At 42.7% G+C, this 23108-nt stretch overlaps 1 protein-coding gene and 2 long non-coding RNA genes across 15 annotated transcripts in view; 2 read left to right on the forward strand and 1 right to left on the reverse strand.

Moving 5' to 3' along the window:
• LOC128437050 (nuclear factor 1 X-type) overlaps positions 1-19762 on the reverse strand; it is a 108699-nt gene extending 88937 nt beyond the window's left edge. For 9 of the 12 annotated variants that reach the window (XM_053419046.1, XM_053419047.1, XM_053419039.1 and 6 more), the window contains exons 1-2: positions 19595-19762; positions 7575-7658 (exon numbers count right to left, since the gene is read on the reverse strand). In XM_053419046.1, coding sequence (XP_053275021.1) covers positions 7575-7658; positions 19595-19747 — 237 coding nt within the window. In that variant the 5' untranslated portion in view covers positions 19748-19762. Of the gene's footprint in view, positions 1-3260; positions 3526-7574; positions 7659-14480; positions 15171-19594 lie in introns of those variants that run through there. The other 3 variants (XM_053419041.1, XM_053419044.1, XM_053419043.1) reach the window with 3 other exon arrangements.
• LOC128437052 (uncharacterized) lies at positions 5266-9031 on the forward strand. Its single transcript, XR_008338160.1, has 3 exons — positions 5266-7643; positions 8173-8227; positions 9016-9031. It is a non-coding gene; the product is annotated as an uncharacterized LOC128437052 (long non-coding RNA).
• Positions 14436-18365, forward strand: LOC128437051 (uncharacterized). Of its 2 annotated transcripts, none has more exons than XR_008338159.1 (2): positions 14436-14920; positions 18030-18365. It is a non-coding gene; the product is annotated as an uncharacterized LOC128437051 (long non-coding RNA). The 2 variants fall into 2 exon arrangements; XR_008338158.1 differs by having other exon boundaries at positions 14436-14806.
• Positions 19763-23108: the final 3346 nt, after the last annotated feature.

Consider the following 23108-nt stretch of genomic DNA (forward strand, 5'->3'; position numbering starts at 1 on the left):
TTAACGACGCCTCCGCGACCTTCAAAGCACATTAAAAGTTTATGCAAATGCATTTCCGTCGCGGGGATGTGGAACAATGCGCACGGTGCAGTTTGGCTCCAGAGGCTGCGGTACGCCACTTCATTTTGGCTGCTCGGGTCCGTCACCTCACCGTGCGCGGCCATTCCAGCAAAGCTTTTACCAGCATTAATAATACATCGTGGATTGTTTACACTTGTTTTGCGTGTTTTCAGTGGTTTGTGAATTATTTACGTGACCAAGATCGAAGACCGGCGACTGGATGGGGTCACAGGATTACGCACGTCAGAAGAACTCATCCATATGCGCATGGGTGTGGGCAGACGCATCAAAACTATCTCGCATCTCATCGCAGATCATCATAGACGATTACAACACATTAGCGTTTAGATATACTTTTAATTACAGGTGTGAAACTGGCAGGTGTAACGTCAGGGTGCGTTTTTTTTTTTCCTCTCCAAGTTGCTTCCTGGCTGCAGGGTGTTATCTTGATATCCACCAGACACAACACAAACACAAGGAGATATGAGGGGAACACAAACAAATCAGCCCCGCTTGATATGCATCAGTAGAGACGCACTAGTCTAACAGCAGCCTAAGCAGATCAATATGTATCGCGCATATGGGCAGCACGCGTCCATGCGGCGCTCGTGCGAGAGGATCTGCTGCCAATTAATTTTAATTAATGGAAAGAAAGAGGAAACTCGATGCGGACCTCTGCCTCATACCACCAGGCTTGGAAAATTATCTGGAGCCTACTAAATATGCAGCAGCGGCAGCAGGAGCAGGAGGAAGAGCAGGACATGTTGGACTTATTTTACGCAGCGAAATCAAATAGAGCACATTGATTATAGAACATGTCTGTCAGAGAGGTCAACAGAAGAAATGAGCAGGAGGCGAAAAGGGAAAATACGCATTAAAGTGACTGGAGTGGCACAGAGGCAGCCTCCTGCTTTGTTACTGTAATGCAGGAGGAAAAAGAACATAATAAATTGTGATGAAATTTTACTTTTGCATCTGATCAGCTCTGTCCTCTTGTTTGTGAAAGTTAACGGAGTGGGAGAGAACACAGGCTACACTGAGGTCTGCTCAGAAAAGGCCTGAAATAACACTGTGTTTTCCACGGAGCTCCTCTGTGCTGTTTAAGGAAAGGAATGATTATAATTCCTGTGCTACATCACTGCTGCTGCTGTGCAGCTCTGAGATGAGCTCAAATACATTTCTGGAAAAACATATAGGCTTCATATGACATGTCTGGTGCAAGGTTTATAAATCCTTCAAGCAGCCACATATAGGGAGAGAGGCCATGACCTCTCTGAATCCATGGACGTTTTAACCCACGACACAGAAGCCGAGCAGCTGTGAGTTTCTAAAGCAAAATTATCTCACGTTGAACATTATGTTTCTGATCCTAACCCTTGATGATTCAATGTCATGCATTTCACACAAGTCCTGACTAACTGAACGTTTTGACTTCACATTAAAAAAATTATAGAAAAACGGAGGAAAAACTAATAATGGTAGAAAACGTCCATATTCAACCTGATCAATAAATGAGGTGTTGATTAATGAAATTACTGAAACGTTCAAATGACTTTCACTCTAATGTGTTTTAATGTGATAAGTGGAGCGGCGGAGGGAAAACGGACATGCGGCGGCCTGAAGCTGCGGCTCTCCACTGTTAACTCCGCAGTGACTGCACCGTGTTCCGACTGGGAAGAGCAGTGCTTCTTTACAAACACAACAGCATGGGAACACATTTATGTTTATATATATATGACCAGAGATGGAACTTAATAAGATAAAGGTCATGTATGGTTTGACCTTTGTGGTCCTGAGAAGCGATCTGTACATACAAGTAGACAACTCGTGTTAAAACGATTACGAAATCAACACACACAAATATATTAATTTAAATAAAAAAGAAGAAAGAAAGACTGAGCTGGTGTAGGGTTAATCTCATTCTTCTAAAATTGGCTTAAAGGTTAATTTGCTATGGATATTCAACGTGGAGGCTATAATTAATTACATGTTATCATTAGTTTATATTCTTTGAATATAAATATAATAATTTTAAGAGGGCCTGATGAAAACACTTTTTTCTGTGTATATGGCAACAGACGTGCGCACGGAGTCGAGGCCTGAAAGGTCAAAACCGAGTCTGCAAAGTTCCATTTAAAGACAAAAACATGGGCTGAATATTCTAAATCAATATTTTTGTGATTCTATTCTATAATACATATTTATCAATTATCATGTTTTTATTTACAACAAGTCAAATCGGTGAAGTCACCTCTAACCGAACCATGGCCCCGAACGGCCTCTTGAAATTACGCACCGGGTAAAGTGACATATTCTTATCATCATTATTATCAACATTAACCAAGCGAACCTGTTAAAAACTCCACCACACGTGGCCTTTAATGTAACGAGCAGCTTGTGTAAATAACACGAGGGTTGGTGGCAGAGTTGCTTCTTTAAAGGTCAGCTGTATTTAGTCATTAATCCAAGTGCAGCCACGCAGCTCGGACACACGCCCACACTGTCCCCACTGGTGCGCAAACAAACTCATTTCTTATTTCTAAACGTGGAGGAAGATAACGGAGGGAGAGTTGTGAATGTGTCCACGGTGGGTGACCCTAAAGGCCCGTGGCGGAGGACCGGCACCCTCCGCAACAGCCGCAAGTAAAAGCCCCCCCCCCCCCCCTCCCCTCCTCTCTCCGAGTGTAAAAAAAAACCAAACTGTTCCACAACTCATGAACCCGGTGTGTTGCTTTATTACATTTGTCGATCATTGCCTCTGGGTGATCGCAATTAAGTCCGCCAACTGTCCGGGATCCGAAGCCCCCTCTCGTCCCCCCTTTTATTCTCCAGCGTCCCGTTTTATATAAAATAGATTTGGGAGAAGCGCCATTTTCTCTCCAAACCATGCGCAATGAGACGCACAAGAAAAGCCCGCTGGAGGAGTGCCATTAAAGAGAAAGGGGGAGAGAGAGAGAGAGAGGGAGAGAGAGCGCGCGCGAGAGAGGGAGGGGGGGGAGTAAAGTTGGAGGACGAAAAAAAAAGAGAGAGAGGTCCCTAAAACGCAACAAATGACAAGCGGCGGCGGCGGCAGGAGCCCGTTGGACAACACAGCGGCCACCACACACACTAACCGGAGGCGCGCACGACACCGGAAAAATAAAACTGCAGCGAAGAGCAGCGTGGAAACGGCAGGCTCGGCCCGGCTGTGCTTCGCTTACCTGTGTCAAGCAGTACGGGGAGTACATGTTGGTGTCTAGAGGTGAAGAGATGAGCGGCTGGTGATAAAGTTGGATGGAGGTTCGCTGCGGTGCCGCATTGCAAAGCCGCTGTGGCTCAGTCCCGGCTCTAACCCCGCCTCACTCTCTCACTCACACAGTGAAAGCTCCGCACTAACTTTAGGAGAAAGTTTCTGCTGCTCTCTCTCTCTCTCCCTCCCTCCCCTCTCTCTCTCTCGCTCTCTGTCTCTCTCTCTCGCTCTCCCTCTCCCTCTCTCTCTCTCTCTCTCTCCCTCCGATACCCCCCCCCCCCTCGCTCTCTTCCTCTACCCGCTTCTTTTTTTCCCTCACATCGACACAAACTCATGTGTATATTTTTTCAAATGATCGTTACTATCGCTGTGACTTGTTCTGGGCTCGGCTCGTGTTCCCTGAAGCACTGGTGGTTTGCAGTGGTACTAGAGTGCCGAGCTCAGTCACAACCTATTTTAAAGTAAAGCTTTTATTTGTAATTCTAAGTATTAAGTATGCGTATTATATTGTATTTTTATTTATATTATTCCTGTTATTTGTTGATTTGAGTCTGCTTTCATTATTCTGCTCCATCCATCCATTTATCTTAACTGTGCAATATTCATTTATTGATACTTATTTTTACTCTTGCTGCTGTTATACTACAAATCTCCTCATTGTGGGACTAATATGATCCTATCCATCCATCCATCCAAACCTATATTATTTCTAGTGAATATTTGTTATATCTTCTGATTCCTATTTAAATGCACTTTCAGTTCTGTATCGCTCTCTCTCTTTTTCTCTCTCATTATCTATCTATCTATCTATCTATCTATCTATCTATCTATCTATCTATCTATCTATCTATCTATCTATCTATCTATCTATCTAGCTAGCTAGCTATCTATCTATCTTGCTATCTATAGAGGGTTTTCAATATTTGTCCCTCACAGCTGTAAGTTAATTTGAAAATGTTTCTATATATTGGTATCAATTTAATATTCAAAAAATACCTTGTGATATTCTTATGTTTACCTAAAATATAAGCAAAATATGCAAGTATATATTTTTTTCACCACTGACATCCTTTGACTGCAAAAATGCAAAAGCTGATCCAAGTGTGAACAAATAAACACACTCAGATTGAGCCGTGGTGTGGCTCTGGTGACACACACACGCACATCAAAGTCCCTAATGCAAAACATAATATCTTTATCTTAAAAATTTGATGAATCTGAAAGTTCAGCTAAAACATGAACAGATTTTTTCTTCTTCTTTTTTTTGTAATTCACTTTATAGTGCATCACGGCTGGATTTGGAACTCGGCCCTTTTAGCTCAGCGTTGGTCGAGAGCGCTCAGTTCTGCTCACTTCATAACGAGGAGCTCCTCATCTGAAAGTTTAAATATTTACAAGAGCAAGATCATTCAGGTATTTTTCTTATTTCTGTGGGGCCCCTCTGAATATGAGCGTTTGTCTTTAGGGAACTAAACAAGTCTAAAGTTATTACAGCAAGTTGTAGGTTCAAAATCTGACGCAATATCAGACTGTAAGTTATTCAGCCGTGATACCTTTTGGACTCCTCTTCCTCTCCTTTTCAACCAACCCCAAGTCATATACTGGTGTATATCGTGAGTGCATATGCAGACAAAGGATACCTGAACTTGGGGGAAGTGGTCTAAACCAGTCTCATTGTGACTCCTATTGTATGGAAGTGATACACTCTGTTTCTAATCAGGCTTGGCTTTATCCTCGCCCGCTGCCTGCTCCTCAGCCTAATCAAACTCATATATGCAGGCAGAGTGCCTGCAATTATACATAAGCCCCTGCCTTGTGCATGTGTGTGTGTGTGTGTGTGTGAGAAAGAGAGGTTTTGGAAGTGTGTGTGCAATTGTGTGTGTGTGTGTGCATATGTCTGAGAATGTGTGTTTGAGTCTTACGAAATGTGTGTGTGTGTGTGTGTGTGTGTGTGTGTGTGTGTGTGTGTGTGTGTGTGTGTGTGTGCGTGTGTGTGTGTGTGTGTGTGTATGCAAGGGTGCGGTTTCAGGGGTTGAAGTCACCCCAGTGCTTGAATGCCAAGTTTTTCAGGGGGATATGAAGCTGTGCAGCTTTACGAGACCTCAGCCTGTGTAGGATACTTAGATACTCACACCACAGACGCACGTGCATATAAAGTGCAAGTATACACACACACACACACACGCACACAAACAGCCTCAAATGTCCTGTGGTCAAAGATATGCTGGCAAAAGCACCTAGAAAAACGAATTAGAGTGAAAAAAAGACGGAACGCACTAAATAAAAGTGAGAGAAAGTGAGGCATATTGAGGTGTAGTCTATTCCTTTCCCAAAGTCTCTCCTCTTTCCAAACCACACCCCACCACGGCACAGGCCCAAACCCTAAAGCCTTTGTATGCTCCCTAGCTTTTCCCTCTTTCTCTTTTTGTCTATACCCCCTTTTTTCCTATTTCTCAGTGGTTCTTTTTGGTGACCCCCTTTCTCCCCTTTTATAGCTTATAATCTTTTGCTTTAACCGTCTTAATTGCAGACTTTTTCGTCTTTGTCCTCGGGCTTCAGCCATGGCCTGAGTCGTCCATCTCAGCATTCAACAGCGGCGCTCGGCTTGGCCGTAACAAACAAACTATAGCAACGGCAGGAGTTGCAAAACACTGACGCCCAGGTTTCCTTTTCATACTCTCTCTCTCTCTCTCTCTCTCTCTCTCTCTCTCTCTCTCTCTCTCTCTCTCGCTCTCTCTCTCCCTCTGCCCATGACCGAACAGTCCAGCATGACCATCACCTAAGAAAGCCCCTGGAGCACACTGCAGGACTCTGGTGGTTTTCCGAGTCTATGTCTGCCATTAGAACGCACATGAGAAAACCATATGGTGTGTCTAAACTTAGCCTGTTGTGGTCTTCCATTGACAAACGCAGCACTGCCCATATACTTGCTGTTTACCATCGCCTGTGGCTAGGCCATTAAATATTGAAAGTGATGTAGCATACTGATACTGCCATTAGCATGCTAAATGTGTGAGACAGGTGGTCGAGGCCGCCTTTCTAAAGGCTGCAAAAAATGTGAAATGGAAAACTGTGCGTTGCCGTACCGTTTACTACACCGTACAGTGTCAATATTGTTCGAGTGAGTTGTTTATGTGTGCTCTGGGAGAGAGCACGCCAGTAAAATGCACACAGGCATATGCAAGCAGAAAGAAATGGCTGACTGGCTGTTATGGCTGACAAGCATATCATACACAGTGTGTGGATCCCAGAGACTCTATGGATCTGTTAGCAATCTGAGTGTGTGTGTGCTGAGCAATGTGTTACGCCTGCTGCTTTTTGTGTGTGTGTGTATTTACTGTGTGCAGTCGCTACTCGTACGTTTTTACTCCGACCGGTTCGGATTACTGCGTCTCTGCCATGTTTGTATTCAACAGGAAGAAAACATATATACTTATTTTCCTAGTCTTTGTGTTTTCATTCTTTAATTTTAGCTGTAAATGCAAATGTCATATTACAGCACACAGGCCAAAATAACCATTGTGCAGGCAGTCCAACAGTTATCTCTAAACTCAACCTGAAAATCAATGTTTTTCCAAAAGTCGTCAAAGTGACCTAACTCAGTACACATCGTGCACAGAAAGTGTGCTGGAAAAAAAAAATCTCCAATCTGGTAATGTTTTTCATTTCATGTTGTTTTAACTGGCTGCTGGCCTCGTCCTCCATGTAAAGAAAACTTGTCCGGACTCTGCAGCACAGCCAAACTTCTGACAAGAGCAAATAATACCTTGTGTGAGAAAAATACATATCACAGAAAAGTGGACTGCATCACACAGTGTTTTCTCGGAGCAGTGTTACCGCACATGAGCACAGTTGACAGATGAGTTCAGGACATCCATGATGATATGTGGGAGATTTCTACAGGAAGTGGATATAAAAGCATGCTAGAAGCGGAATGTCGACACTCAAAAATGTTGATGTATTTCCTGGACACATTAACCCCAGAACCTCCGATTCAAGATGTGAGAGAATGAACATCATTTTGTGGTTAACGTCCCCATGGTGAAGTGTGACCGTGTAAAAAATGATTGTGCTGCATGCTCCGCTGAGTCCTTTGTGCTCTGAATGCCCTCCTCCTCTCAGCCGCAGTAAAACTTTTACAGGGGGAACGAGGAGATTGTTCCTAATGGAGCGGGGGTTTGTTTGTGTGTCCAGGAAATAAAGTTTGGGACATTGATGCAATCACGAGGACAGATGTAGAGCTGTTGTAGTGAGTGTGTGTGTGAGTGTGTGTGTGTGTTTATACCCTGTATGTATCGGAGACGAGGAAGCATTCAGGCATCCCTGGGCCTCTAGCAGGATCGTCGTTTACCAGGTACGTGTCAGTTGCCTAAAAAAACAGGGAGAGGGTTCGTCAGTTAGGTTTAGTAATACAGTGATTTACAATTAATCATTTAATCAACAGTTATTTGTATAGCCAATATTCACAAGTCACAATTTGCATCTTATCAATCTGTAGAAGATGAAACATTCTTGGTTCTTATCCTTTTTTGCCATCATATTAGCAACGGCAAGTCACCAGTTTGTTAATTGAATGGCTACTTGAACCTTTTAGGCTCCTATTAGAAGAATAGACTCACGATGGACATTGACAATTGACAAATTACATTTCCTAAATTTAACAGACAGTGACATTTGCTGTTCTTTGACTGCAAAAACGAGCCTCAATAAATAACACAATTAAAAAAACACAAATACTGAGAATTTATAAAAATCCGGAGAAACATTGTCCTGCAATGCCCCATGTCTCTTTCTTGCTTCCTCTTTGAGAGACAACATAACTAAAAAGTACCTGTGTTGTGTGAGACAGTCTCATAACCCCTGCCTGTTTCATTTCTCCACAGAAAGCACAGCACCTGCTTACAACTCTTGCACTATACATCCACAGCCAGACTGTCTGTAAGTACCAGTGTGCATGCATGTGTGTGTCTGTAAGTGTGCATTCAGGGAGCTTCATTTGTATTCTAAGTCAAGCAGGCGGGCAGACAGGCTGGGTTCTGGCAGGGCCCGGAGCTGTGAAATGGGCTCTCCTTGCAGTTCTGCCATTGATTGGATCAACCTATCCCACTCTACTTAGCCGAAGGGAGCCCAAATCCCACAGCCGCTGTGCCGTTCTGTGAAATCCTATTTCATTTCACAACTTTAACGGATAAAAAAGCGTGCACCTACATGCATGTGCCAGCCCCGAGACCCCATGCCACATTTATTTAGCCCGAACGGGAGCAGAGAGAAAGCAGTGCTTGGAGGTTGTGTGGAAACGTTTAAATGCATGCGCACACATAGTCTCACCCTCTTGGAAATATAATCACCTGCATGTACAGTATATACATTTTTTTCCATGCGCTCTCTGCCTCACACACAAACACACAGCGACAACACACGAGCGCACGCACACACCAGTGCACACGTGCATGCCACTTACGCAGACACACAGACACAAACCCCATAATAAGAGCCAGACGTTGGCAGACCACACAGCCCTGAGTTGTGGTGAAAACAAAGGCTATTCATATCCTTCGCAATGAGAGGTCTGTACAGCTAACTCTCCTTCTCCCTCTCTCCCCCGTCTCTCCCCTCAGCTTTTTATTACAGATAATCTGCACACGCAAACCTTCCATTTTCCTGCAATTGTGCGATTTCTAATCATCTTTATTAGTCCATAAACATGTTTCTTTTTTTACTTTTAGTCTCACTTTATAGCTCGGGCCCTCGGCTCCTTAAGGCGGCAACACAGTGCCTATTGTTGAGTTTCGAGATGAGGATGAAGCCAGGAACGGAGTGAGAGAGGCCTGCTGATAAGACAGCAAAGCATTATGGGAATCGGGTAACGGAGTTCCTCAGATGCATGCATGCGTTGCCATCCTCACACACATACACACACACACACACACACACTCATACAAACCAAAATACAAACACTCGTCTAAGTCTGCCAGGCCACATGTGTCTGATAATGAGACGATGCATCTGATTGGCCGGCGGAGGGAATAATGGCCAGGATCCACGGCACCTGTGTGGGGATCCGCACCATGGCAGAGTCTGCCGACTTTACCAGCGAGCAGACCACAATGCATCAGGTGTGCTGGAGCCTCTGTGATTGGCTGTCCCCAGCCAGAAACAGGATCAGGTGCACAAGCAAGCCCCCTCTGATTGGTTGAGTCGGGCCCAAAAAGCTGCGGGTGGGAAAGGGCTGTTTTTATTGGCTGCCACTGCCTCATTCTGCTGGTGAATGGGTGTCTGAGTGGATGGCACGGGGACAACTGGTTCAACTGAGACTGTGCGAGACAACATAGTGAGTATTTGAGAGTATCCTTTGTACATATGTAGCCCTTCACATAAGGCAAATCTCTGTGTTACTAACTTGACCCGAGGAGCTTGTTGGAACAATGTAAAAACAAAAAAAATATCAACCACACACCAACAATGGAACATTTGCTCTCATTTCATACTAACCAGCCAACAAAGACGAGTTTAACCGTCCTCTTTATGTTGTCGGCCACGGAAACAAGTGTTGATGAACCGCCATCCCATTGTGCTACGGCGAATAACACGGAGCTAATGAATAGGCTAAGCTCTGTACCTGCCACTGGGGAGGCCGGGCTGACTCCCTTTGTAGTAAATCCCAAAAAAAACTCCAGGCCCCGGAACCCTCTCTCCTGCAGCAGTGTATGAATTATATATTGTACTATATATACAGAACATATGCCCAGCCCATATGGCCAGCCCTGAGCAGAAAAATCTCAAAGCCCTTCTTAATTAACATTTTAGAGGGAAGATTCGGAGGCGGGAGACTGAGTCAGTGACCTATTTGGAGTCCATCATCGCCCAGTGCAAATGTGTTAATTGAGACAGATTTTCCCACTCCACAAATATGTGGCATAGGGGATGTGATGGAGGATTTTTTTTTTTTTGTCTTTTTTTTTTTTGTCCGAGCCATCTGATCTAAGGTAGGGCTATAGGATCTCTTTTAAACAGAATTTCCTGTTGCATCCACCGACAAAGGAGGACACTTCTCTTTCACTTTTCTCCCTCACTATAGCTCACAAAGTCTTTCCTTGGCTCGCTCTCTATCTGTCGCTCTATCTCTCTGGGTATATGTGTTGACGACCATATGGCCAAATTCTTTGGAGGTGAGATCTCCAAAACCTGCTCGGGCGGGCACACACACACACGCACACACACACACCTCCATAGAGCTTTGTGTATGAAAGGCCCTGATGGTGGAATTTGCTCTCAGATGGCTCCATTTTAAAGCACATGAATGGCAACATATCAATGACGCTTCTCTCTGTCTTTCTGTCTCCCTGCATCTCACATTAGCAGTCACACACACACACATATATACACACACACACACACACACACATTAATTTGCCACCTACACACAAAAACGTACTCTGCTCTCACACACACACACACAAACACACACACACACATTGTGCAGCGCTATCTTTGTTTCAAATTTTTATTTTGGCGGCTGCAAAATCATCAAACACAACTATTATCATCGTTGTCATTATACCTTTTTAAAAACCATGATTATTACCTCTGCTATTGTGTCTTTAAAGTGTTTTCATCATCATGGTTTGGTGGCGGAAAATAACATTGCCAAGTTTAAGGCGCGGGATGAAAATGGGGGGATGGGGAGAGAGAGAGAGAGACAGAGAGAGTCCAGCCAACCTGCGTGAGATGGCAACCACTTCAAAGATGCCGGGCCGCACCGGCGATCTGTTCCACGGTGTGTGAGGGGTGTATGAAAGGAAGAGATGGCCGCTGTGTGAGTCCCTGCCAAAGCTACCTCAGGGAGAAAATGTTGGAAAAATGCGATTTTTCACACAGCTATCTCAGGAGGGCGAAAGCAAAACGGGGGGAGAATAAGAAAGGAGATGAGAAACTGAAGGGCTGCATTATAAAAAGAAGCATGGATGGATGGCTGAGGAGAGTGGGGCTAATTATTTCACTCCACTTGTGAGTCCTGAAGGTTTTGTTGGGTCTGAAGCACAGCCAACACGCAGTGCTGAAGATTGCATTTGGCTTAATTGTGCAGTTGAGTTTTAACACAATAGTAAACGGTGGGATTCTGGAGACGGCGTGAGGAGCAGGGTGTGAACAGTTTCTGTTAAGGGAGGCCTGACTGCAGGAGGCGAGAGTGTAAAAATAATTTCAGATGACCTCAGCAGAAAGACATTTGAATTTTGCCAGAAAGTCAATCGTGCGTGTGTGTGTGTTTGTGTGTGTAGCTCAAATCAAAGGTTCCTGCTAAAGATGCAAATGAGCTGGGTGAGATGAAACTTTGAAATGCCTGAGTAATAGCTGTGAAACTACGCCAGCCCTGACAATACCTGTCCCAGCTCTATGTAGCCTGTCGGAAAAAAAGACAAATAAAAATACATCCCTACAACCGCAACAGTGAAACAAGTATGAACAGAGCACACGCACGGTGACACACCCCAACACTCCTTGGGCCTCGCACCTCGCCTGTCGACTACCGATCCTGCTCGACAGGCTCGGCTCTGGATTGCGGCCTTCGGATAGGGCCCTGGCAACTGTAACACTGAACTTCCCGGGCAGCGGTATTTTCCCTGCATGCCACGCTGCAACGAAGCCTACAGGTAACCCAAAGCCACTGGCAGCCCGTCCCCTCCGACACGGATCCCTACTGTAGTTTCTTTTTTTTGAAACAGCCAAACCGCACTCTCTCCGTTAAGACCCAGCCTCCTCACCGGCTAAGTGCTTCTAACAATGAGGTTTGGGCTGGTACAATCAGCCCTTTGTGTCACACAAGGACTGATCCATGGGGAGATTTTCTTGCGGTTATGGTTCTACTACAGCAGAGTTCACCACAAAGACCAGGAAGCATGGAGTGTCATTACAAAACACACACACACTCATTATGACTCAGTAGGGTAGCGCATTGAGCTCATTTCAAACATCTCACCCACTTCCAACTCAACTGAAATGATACCCCTAAAAATTGACTTAAAAGGCATGCTAAGGTTCACGCCCCCACCCCTTTGCTTGGCACCAATAACGGCCTTGGCTTTGGTTTGACTGACAGGTTCTCTGGTTGGCAGGTTTTGCTCGGCAACAACCAACGTGCAACTGACTGTGAAATTATAGGCCGGCTATAAACACAAAATGAAGATTGTAATATCACTGCCAATTACCAAGCATTGTCTGTTGATGCGTTCACCTTAAAAACTAAAGACACGTAATTGAACAGCTGACATCGCAAATCACATGGGAGCTGTAGTCAGGGTGTTCGAGCTGATATCTGGGCTGTTGTGCAGGTACATGATGTGTAGGTGTCACAGCTGCTGTCCCACACGACCACACACCCACACACCCACGCACGACCACACACACACACACACACACACACACACACACGCACACTTGAAAATAGGTTCTCAAATCTTGCTCGTTTACACAGTTGCACATTTAGGTTTCTACTGTAAATGTGTCTGATGACCATAAATCTGCGAAATAAGACTTAAATACAACATGTCACTAATGCTCTAAATATTAATGCAGTAAAAAAAACACACAAACAATACAACTCTTATTGTTACAGACATTTCACAACCACCCTGAAGTGGAATTAAAACCCTCTGAATGTCACCACAATACACCTCTGGCAAAACAAATGAAAATAAATCCTTTGGGTAACTTGTGTAACATGGGTAATGTGTAATTTCAAAAAATAAATAAATAGCTCTTAAATATCAGGACTTAAGTTTTCAATTATATAAGTTATAAATATTATGAACTTTAATTGCATTGCACTTTTAAATACAAGTAATAAAATGCTTTACAACAAACATATGTTTCAAATGTTGAGCTCATATTTTCTTTTTGCCTTTGCTTTTTCTGTTGTATTGGCGACACATGGTCTTTACGTGCATGTCACAGACAGACATTTCCAAATTGCTTCCAAATGTTTCAGTCTATATGAAATATTTGTATTTTATTTTGTAGAGTCTCAAATGTCCGAAGCTCAGATTTGCTGAGAGCCGATGAAAAGCTTGTACGTGTAACAGAGTGAAGCTTCTGATCAGCTGCAGCTAAAGAGCTGCATTGTTACTGCAATATGCATATTGTTAATAAAAGTTTATTCTCTGATAATATGTGCAAAATATAATTGAGTTGCAACTAAATAACCTTAAAAAAATCGGTTTTTAATAGAAGCTTATGGTAAATTAAACCAATTAAAAAAATATATTATTAGTTCATTATCACAGGGGACCATGATTCTTCTCTCTCTTATTCGTGCTTCGTGCGCTTAGAGCTCTCACAGCACTTGCTCTCGGGCACAAGACGCACAGTGTCCCCTCACCTCACCTCTCCACCCTCTTATAGTCGCTAAAGTGTCATCAACTACGCAACTGAAGTACCCATTGATAAAAAAGAAAACAGTAGCACAGACAGACCGGCTATAAAGCAAAGGACGGTGGAGCAGATCTGTATGTGGTGAAGAATATTATCATCCTGATATTTAGTTATAAAGTTATAATAATAAGTCAATAAATACTCTTTCTCTTTCATAAATAAATATATAAAATATATATACACTGGCATGAGATCGTCTCATTCTGTGTCAACATGTGCGTTTTATTCTGTTTGCAGGAAGATCAGGCTCCATTTTATCAATGAGTGAATACTGGGCTATAATGTATATCTGTCAAGTACTTCAGCCTGCACGTTGTTAACCCATCACGGAGGGAACACTGAGGTGAAATAGGAAACAGATTTTTCTTCATTTTATACAAGAAAAATAAATATTTTAGCAAGGGAAAGCATAAAGTAGCATATGGTTCACGATAAACAGGTTAGTTTAGATTTAATGCTTAAATAATGGATACGAATTTAATTAATTAGGGTGAATTTACAATATCCCTAATTATCAAATTTGGCATGAAAGCAAGGTCAAGGTGCTTTACATACATACACACACACTCGCGCGCACGCAGGCGTGTTGTCGTCTCGTCATCGGTGGCCTCTCACTGCCACGGCCAAATCAAAACTTTAGATCTTTTACAAAGTCATTATAAAAAACCTAAAACTACAGGGATGTGGTTAAGCGCAGTTTATTTTCAGACTTCACCCCTTATAGACCCAACAGAGGGGAACTATTGAGTTACACAGCACGTACCATTATAGCGTGGGGAGATCTGCCAACCCTCTCAGTGCCCCATTTTCCTTTAAAAGTTCGCCTTCCAAAAAAGTGAGAGAGGGGGTGAGGGCAGAGGGAGGAAGACTTGGTCTCTTCGCTGTTGCCGGAAGCAAAAAAACAGGACCTTTAAACAAGTCGGCCTTAGGCCCAGATAGAAAAAACACACGCGCTCTTTGAAAAGTGGGTCCACTCTGCAAGTGATAGAGGAAAGGAGGACAGCAGCAGCTCCGAGCCCTGCGTCTACGGCTGTTTGGCCTCAGATGCGCCCATGTCCAGCGGGGAGACGTCTGCGTCAAAGTCCCGAGGTGCGTCCTTCAGCGGCTCAACTTCTCCAGTTTGACTGCTGTGAAAAAAAAAAAACTCCCCGATATAATATTTACAACTCGCTGAAATCAATGGACGGGAGCGCGCGATGCAGAGTAAGTTCTCTTTCTGTTATTCTTCTCCGTGCGCAGCCTTCATTTGCAGTCGGGCAGCTTCTGTCTCCAAAACGTGTCCAAAAGCGGCTGTCTCCGGCGCCGCGCGTCCGATCTGTTTTACCCCTCGTATCGCTCTCTCTCTTGCTCTCTCTCTCCTCTCTCTTGTTCCAAACGCACGCAGACACACACACGAGGCGCACGCACGCACGCACGCACACACACACACACACACACACAGACGGGGAGTTACACACACAAACGGGGGGACACCCGGGGTCCCTCGCCGCCGCCCTCCTCCTCCTCAGAGCTGACGAGATGAAAGAGCGGCTTCATGCGTTTCTCTCGCGCCTGCTTCAGATCGCTGCAGCCTCTCCACGGCGGGCAGCAGCAGCAGAATGCCGGCACAGCGACGCGCCGTCGGTCCCGGAGTTTCAGCGAGGCTCCGCGGGTGCCTCGGTCGGTGCGTAAAAATGGAAGCTCTCCGTGCGCTCCGGCAGATCGCCTGTAACACTTCCGCTCCCCAAAAATATCAGCCACTAAATTGCTCACCTCACCAGAGTGCGCCCTGTTTACGCACACACACACATACACACACACACGCTGTGATCGACGGGGAATTAGGGCACTTGTTCACAGTGGCGGTGGGGGCCGATGCTTCAGCCGGCAGCGCGGAGCTGGTGAATTATTAAGGTGAATTATTAATAAAGCGAACGGTGTGCAGTCTGTCGCGGGGAGAGCGCAGCGGCCACGGGAGCAGCTGCGGCTTTAGGAGCATTAGGAGGACCAGGGGCTAAATCACGGATGGCGGGGATTAGGTCTGCACTGGCTCCTACCTACCGCCTGCGTGTACTGAAGGCTCCGCAGAGCGTGGCACTGTGCGTGGACACTGCGTGCGCACGACCTCGGACCTGCTTCCTCGATTTTAACGTGACAATGTGCAGCGGAGATAAAGACACACAGAGGTCAATGGGTCCATTTGAAGAGAGAGGAGTCGGTAATAGAACCGGTGAACTCTCGGTTGTAGTGCAGTTGATTATATAGATGTAAAACTGTCATCGGATCTAAAGGTATGTTGCTCACATGAGCCGGTTCAGATGGTTCATGAGAGCAGGGCTTACACATCTTGTATTTTGTGCGTGTATGAGGTTCAATGCACTCTGTTAATAGCATTATTCATTATATTGGCATAGTTAAGGAGTCTTAACGTTAAGGCTCTGAGTCTCGGAACAGAATGACGCAGGGAAGCAACAGGATTAAATGTGTCTGAGATGCCACACAGTGCCGACATATTACGAGCCATAAAGAATCTGACTGTGGGGAAGTAACTCCAAACACACACATACATAAACACATACGCACACTCACAAACAAACACACACACACACACACACACACACACACACACACACAGCAAATACTTTTTTGGAAGTAAGTGTTGAAGTGTTGGGAGCAGAGGCCTGAGCAGCAGCAGCAGCCGCAGGAGAAGTGCGGCCCAACACAACCACCAAGAGACGAGAGAAAGACATGAGTAAAACACATGTGAACATGATGCGATTATTTAGACAAATGGCCCAAAGGGAAGTTGAAGAAGTCAGAGGTGTTTCATTTTAAGATATTGACGATTATGGAGACAGCGTGTCCTGGAATGAAGAGAGGAGAGACACCAATAAGAGCAAGAGGGAAAAGACAAATCATAAGAGCAGATCAAAATGATTTCATCGAACCAAACCTTTTAGAAATTGAAATAAGAAACTCTTGGCATTGCACCTTTACGATATAATCCCATGTAAGAGTCTTCCTCTGTTTCTTCTCTTCTTTCATAACCAACGTGTCAAACCTCAGACTTTTTCTAAACAAACATAAACATTTGATTTACATATGATAAATACATCTGCTGCCGCCTCATGTGACTGTTCCCGCGGTGGTCCTCATTGTCCGGACACCAAACCAGCACCAGATTTATTTCTGCCTGTAAAATCTCGTTGCGTGTGTCGTTATCTGTCTCTTTTTTTTTTTTAAATCAGACGTCTAATGACATTCCTCCAACATGACGGTTTATCAATAATTAAATGTTGACCTCCCCACACATTTGGCCTCATCAATTATTCAGTTGTAATTGAATTTGTGATTTGTTTGTTCTAGTCCAATTCGGGAGATTCAGTTTAACGAGACGATGTGGTGATATGATCTTGTGAGGGCTTTTGGAAGAGTATTTTGTTACTATTATCTTTACCATTAATTCAAATATTTTAATATAATGGAGGCCGCATTTGGCCTTTTACTCAACGGTGATTTCTAGTTTTTGTTTAACGTAGAAATCCACAGAGACTCTTCTGATAAACCTTGGTTCTGTAAATTGGACTTTAGAAAAAATACAAATAATTTGCAGTAGCCTACATCAACTATAATGTACTTTCCCTGCAAGTCAATTTAATCCTATAGTGGCATATGACCATTGACTGATATACGACATGTTTTGTAATGGATTAATACATTTTCTTCAATATTTCGATTTTATTTTGAATACATAAAAAAGCCTCCTTTGCCAATTTCATTTTACTTTGAAAATAGTGAGTCTAGAAATGTTCAGGTGCTTAAATATGACTATTTTGTCACACGTGCTTTTTTGTGTGACACGTGTGGTTAAAAAAAACTTGAACCTTTTTTCCCAAATTATTATTATTATTTTACGAGGCTAATGATATTGTAATTTTAAATGTAACATACAAACAATGTTGCTGCATAGACTCGTTAACAATGCTGGCACTCACGAGACTAATGGAATATGAACTGGCGCAAGGCTGAATGGAATAAAAGAAAAGAAAAAGAAAAATATCACATCAACTTAATAATATTAATTTTAAAACTGTGATAATAACATTAACAGTTATAATAATAACAATATCAACATTATTATATAAACGAAAAAAAACAATAATGATAATAATAATAATAGCCACATTCATTTTTCTACAGGTTTTGTTGATTTATTGATTAAATTACATGTTTGCCTATAAGCGGGAGTCTAATTTTCCAAATGTATACAACGACCTTCTCAAATGTGTTTTTTCGTTTGGTTGAATATTAATTCTCATGTCTTTTTTTACAGATGCTGCTTGGAGCCCACACACGCCTGACGGCCTGTTTGGAGAATGACCAGACGATTGAAAAAAAAAAAAAAAACTGCCTCTAAACCCTCGAATAATCCCACTACACGACTTTTCCAAGTCTTAACCCCCTTCATTCAATTTGCAAGTAGAACAGTTGAGTGAGACCACCCCGTGTCCGAAGATTGGTGCAGGCCAAACTGAATCTATGGAAACCTGCTCCTGAAACATGTCAATGCAATCGAGAAAAACGTGTTTGCAAAACGAAAAAAAATAATCTACACCTGTATTTTATATCAATCTGGCTACAATAAAAAAAAAAAAATGTATTAGTGCAATCAGACTGTCTTTATGCTTTATCACACAAACAGATTGTGTATTTGAAAATCGACTCAGCACCAACCAAAGCAGTGAAAAAGCTTTTACAAGTAAATACAATTTGTTTGTTGTGAAATGGCCCTGAAACAGGATATTTGTAAAAATCTAAATACTGCAGAAAAAAAGGAGAATTACATTTTCTCAGCAACACACCTCTGTAATTCAACATGGGTGGAAAAAAGAAAGACAAACATGTGGTCAAGTCATTTAAAAAGTAATAGTGCATGGAGTTTACTTAAAGATGTTTTTGAGGAAAAAAAGGGGTCTATATAGCAAAATACAACTAAACTTAAATTGCACTGTTGAAGAACATTAACATATTTTAGTATAGAACAAAGAGCAACAAATTATAGAAATATATAATAAAACAGCAACAATGGTCTTTATTTTCAAAGTATATGGAATAAAAGTTGTGAAGTTGTTTAACTTAATTAAGAATCAACTAAATTCTTCACTAATCCCAAATCTATACTCATCGTATCCTTATCGACTCATTAGAGGAAACACACTTGCATTTTTCTATTAATGTGGTTGAAATAATAATTTATACTCCCTCCTTCTGAGGCTGATGCACCATATGCTTGTAGCAGCATGACCTAATTTATATCACAATCATTCTCATGTATTTCTAAAAAAAAATGCAAATGAAATATGGTCTAAGTTCATGCTCCGTGAACTGTTTGGTTTAATAAATCAAAATCAACACAACTGTTATGGAACAAAATGATCCATATCATTTAGTCATAAACCTTTTACATATTAAAGCAGGATGTATGAAATCAGCCACCCACAGACAAGTTAACGTTCTGAGACATTCTGAATAAATAAGAAAAATAATTTGTTTTAAAAGTAAAAGTAAAAAAAAAAAAATTAGGGAACTGCCATGACCCTGATCATGTAAGGCAACCTATGAGCGTCAATTAGGCTGAAGTGTGGGTTAATGAAAGCCCTGAGCGCTGAGTCTCACCACAGACCCCTGAACCCGTCATTACTGCACCACAGTGGCTCTGATACCACGCTGTTATAAAGACCCAGCATCATGTGGGCACTAAGTTCCACAAACCTCAGGGAGAGAGAAGAAATGAACACTGTGGGCTCGGGCAGACAAAGTTCCCACAACATGCAAGGACCCACATTCTTGTCTGTGAGACCCCCCCAATATGAATCAGCCCATACAAGTTGTCCATACCAGGCAGGGATAAGACTGCAAGAAGAGCCATGACTGACGAGATGAAACAAATGATGGTGGCGAGAGATAATGCTCTGCACTGCTGCGGTCAGTGGATGGCACTGAGTTGAGCTGCGGCAGGTGAATGAATGTTCCCTTCTCAAACATGGACATGACCCCAACACGTGTTTACAAAAGGCTCAAAAGAGGACAAAAAAGAACAAACAGTGCAGAAATTGAGTCTGCAGACAAAGTGCAAGCTTAAATCAACAGGTATGTATTTGAAAGAAATCAGTGAATAGTCATGTTAATAACGAGGAAAATAACATAAAAAAAAGCTAAATAGTTTTCAGGTTTCAGGAGAACAACACAGCATAGAAAGTCTTTAGCTGTGAATCCTAGACTACGCCGAAAAGAGTTCCTCATGATGAACACAAAACCATAAACAACAACTACTAACCATAAAAATGTTGACAGAGACTATAAAAGAAACATCTTGAGTCAATGTGGTGCAACCACAAAGAACGACCATGGCTGTGAGGAATTTAGAAATCAGTCAAACAAAAGTGACACCTGTCTAAACGTGCTGTAAATTTCATGTGTCCTCCATAAATCACAGTTCTCTATTTGTGTGTGAAGTGATGATCTATTGTTGCAAAATCATGATATCTTTGAAAACGTGTCCTCAACCCTGGCTCCCCTATAGCTCACACATGCGGAAAAATCACACACACCAACACTGGCAATAAGCAAAGTTATGCACAAAAGCGACAGCAGAGCAGCAGAGTAGATGTGGGAATTAAAGAAAAGCAAAAGAAGCTAGAAACCAGACGGCAGAGCAACAAAGTGCAACAGACAACACAAATAAAAGGCCCCGGTCCCACTGTGGCGGTGCTGCACTGACGTCAGAGGAAAATGAAATGCTCCCTTGGCCTTAAACAAAATGTATTCTATACCAAAACCATAGATCAAACTCTGTTGAACTATTTTTCCCCCTCTCTACAATCTTCATACCTCCCCCCGCTGAGAGAAATGGCCCGCAGAATTCTGCGTCTCCATGCGAGAGGTGCAATAAGCAGTGGAAAGGAGAAAAACACAAGGCTCTATTTGTCTGCGGCGGCCGAGGTTTTTTATCCCCAGCTTTGCCGAGCGTTGTCTAGCATTACAAATCTCTGCAGCCCTGGCCTGGATGGACACATGCAGCCGGGCTCTGCATGCTGGCCCTGCCTCGCTCTGTCTGCCTCCTGCCTTTACGCTCTGCCATGCAAATAAACCCAAATGAGAGAGAGAGAGAGAGAGAGGGCTGGAGATGGAGGGTTGTTGAAGGAGGGGGGGGAAAGGGGGTAGGAAGGAAGGGAAATTAAAGGAAGAATGAAGGGATGAGGACGGCTGTGAAGGGGTAATGAAGAAATGTATGTGGCAAGTATAAGGGAGGAAGGAAATGGTCGTTCTGAAGGAGTTGCATAGGGACAAAAAAAGAAGAGAAGTCTGTGTGTGTTTGTGTGCAAGAAGGGAGGAGAAAAGGAGTGAGTACTAAGCGGCCTTTGGAGGGGTGAGGAATGCCCGGCCCTGGCACAGGAGAATGGGACGGAGGGTGGAGTATGTTCACATCGCTGCTGCTGCTGCCAGCCGAGCACATTCCCTCTGCAGAGTCATGGAGACTTTTTAACCTACAGATATTGAACAAAGTTCCCCCCGGGAGAGTTTCCCCACTGCGGAACAATAATGTAGGTCTTAAATGTGGCTTTGTTTCCAGAAGGGGCTTGGAACTCTCTAACAGGTGCTGAAATAATCTGCTCAGGCCTTTTTCAGAAGATGATATTTTTGGATTTTTCACTTGAAAGCAGAGAAAGACAGCAAATCAAGCAAGGTGCTTTAAATGTATGGTGTTCCATCGTGCCTGTGGAAGGATCAACCAACCACCGCTCACATAGGAACGGCCTTCTATTAGTTAACAATGAAACATGGATTTGTGATGTCATGAAGCACTAAGGAGTGTGTGTGGTCAAGGATATTTGCATGAGCCTTGAGGATCTGACCATGTCATTAAAGCTCCTCAGTTTCTCTTATTTGACAACTATTACTATATTAATACACATCTTCTCACATCCCTCGTCTGCTTGAGTCAATTATGTGTAACAAAAGTTAAATTACCCAAGTGCTTTACTCGAGTACATTTTTAAGGTACTTGTACACTGCCTGAGTATTTCTATTGTATGCTGCTCTACACGTCTACTCCACAATATTTCAGGTGAATATGGTCCTTTGTTGCAGCTCATTGGCAATAGTTAAAACTAGCTAGTTAAACTAATAATTTATAATTTAATTTTTAAATGATATAATTTAATACAAGACTGACATGATGAAACAAATGATATTTTGCTGCAGTCAGTGGATGTCACTGTTAAACTGCTGCTCATACATATTACCTTGGAACTATAATTTTCAGCAATATTTAATAATGTAACCCAGGTCCTCCCTTTGCTTAATGAGTAATTTTACATTTACATTTTGCTACATATATATTGTCTTTATTACTTTTACTCTTAAGTTAAGGTATTTATACAGATTCACTGCTTTGTCATACTCTGCCTTTGACAGTGAGAGGTCAGTGGCAGAGGTCACGAGCCGGAGTTGATCAGACGTGAGGAACGTGACGAGCTGTTCGTGTTTCTCAACAGAGATCTCATCTTTCCAAGTATTCTGCTGTGTGTGTGTGTGTGTGTGTGTGTCTTTGTGTTTCAGCGGGTGCAATGGTTTATCAGTCGCTGGCATAAGGCTCAACTTTGATAACACACACACACCCACACACACACATACAGTTTTACTTATGAGGCATGAGCTCAGTTTTGAATCAAATAGTTGCTACGAGGAAAACGTTGATTAGTCACATGACAACAATGATAATATTAATCAGATTAATCAGAGCAGAATTGATTGGTCGATTAGTTGATCAACAGAAAATGAATACGAAATATTTTTAAATTCTTAAAATAATTGCATATCTTCTTCTGATGTAAAAATGCTTAATATTTGCTTTTTAATCTTTGGGTTTTTAACTGCTGATGGGGAAACTCGAACTTTTGATAAATTATGGTTGGTGGTTTTAAAGTTTCATGCACATTTTACAATACAAATATAAGAATATAATACAATTTTAAGAGATAATTGATTAATCAAAAAATAATTGCTTATATAATTGATGATTGATGATTGATGATAAATTAACTAACCTTTGTTGCAGCAATATAATTATAATAAGAATGCTCATAACACCACAATAATAATTATAATAATTATAATAATTATTATATCAAGACATATTAATGATAAGAATTGTTGTCCTTAGGAACACACATACTCTCAAGGACGCGCAATGACACAGGACTCGCTGCAGTTTCTATAAGGATTGTGTTTCCTTGTGAATTCCCTGTGAAGATTCCCTGTGAGGACAGATCATCCCTCACATCTTTCTTCTTTGTGTCGCACACAGTTACACATCAACGTGAACTGATGTGAGGTCTCCACGTCTCCA

Source organism: Pleuronectes platessa, chromosome 3, assembly GCF_947347685.1.
Source record: "Pleuronectes platessa chromosome 3, fPlePla1.1, whole genome shotgun sequence".
Taxonomy (NCBI): Eukaryota; Metazoa; Chordata; class Actinopteri; order Pleuronectiformes; family Pleuronectidae; genus Pleuronectes; species Pleuronectes platessa.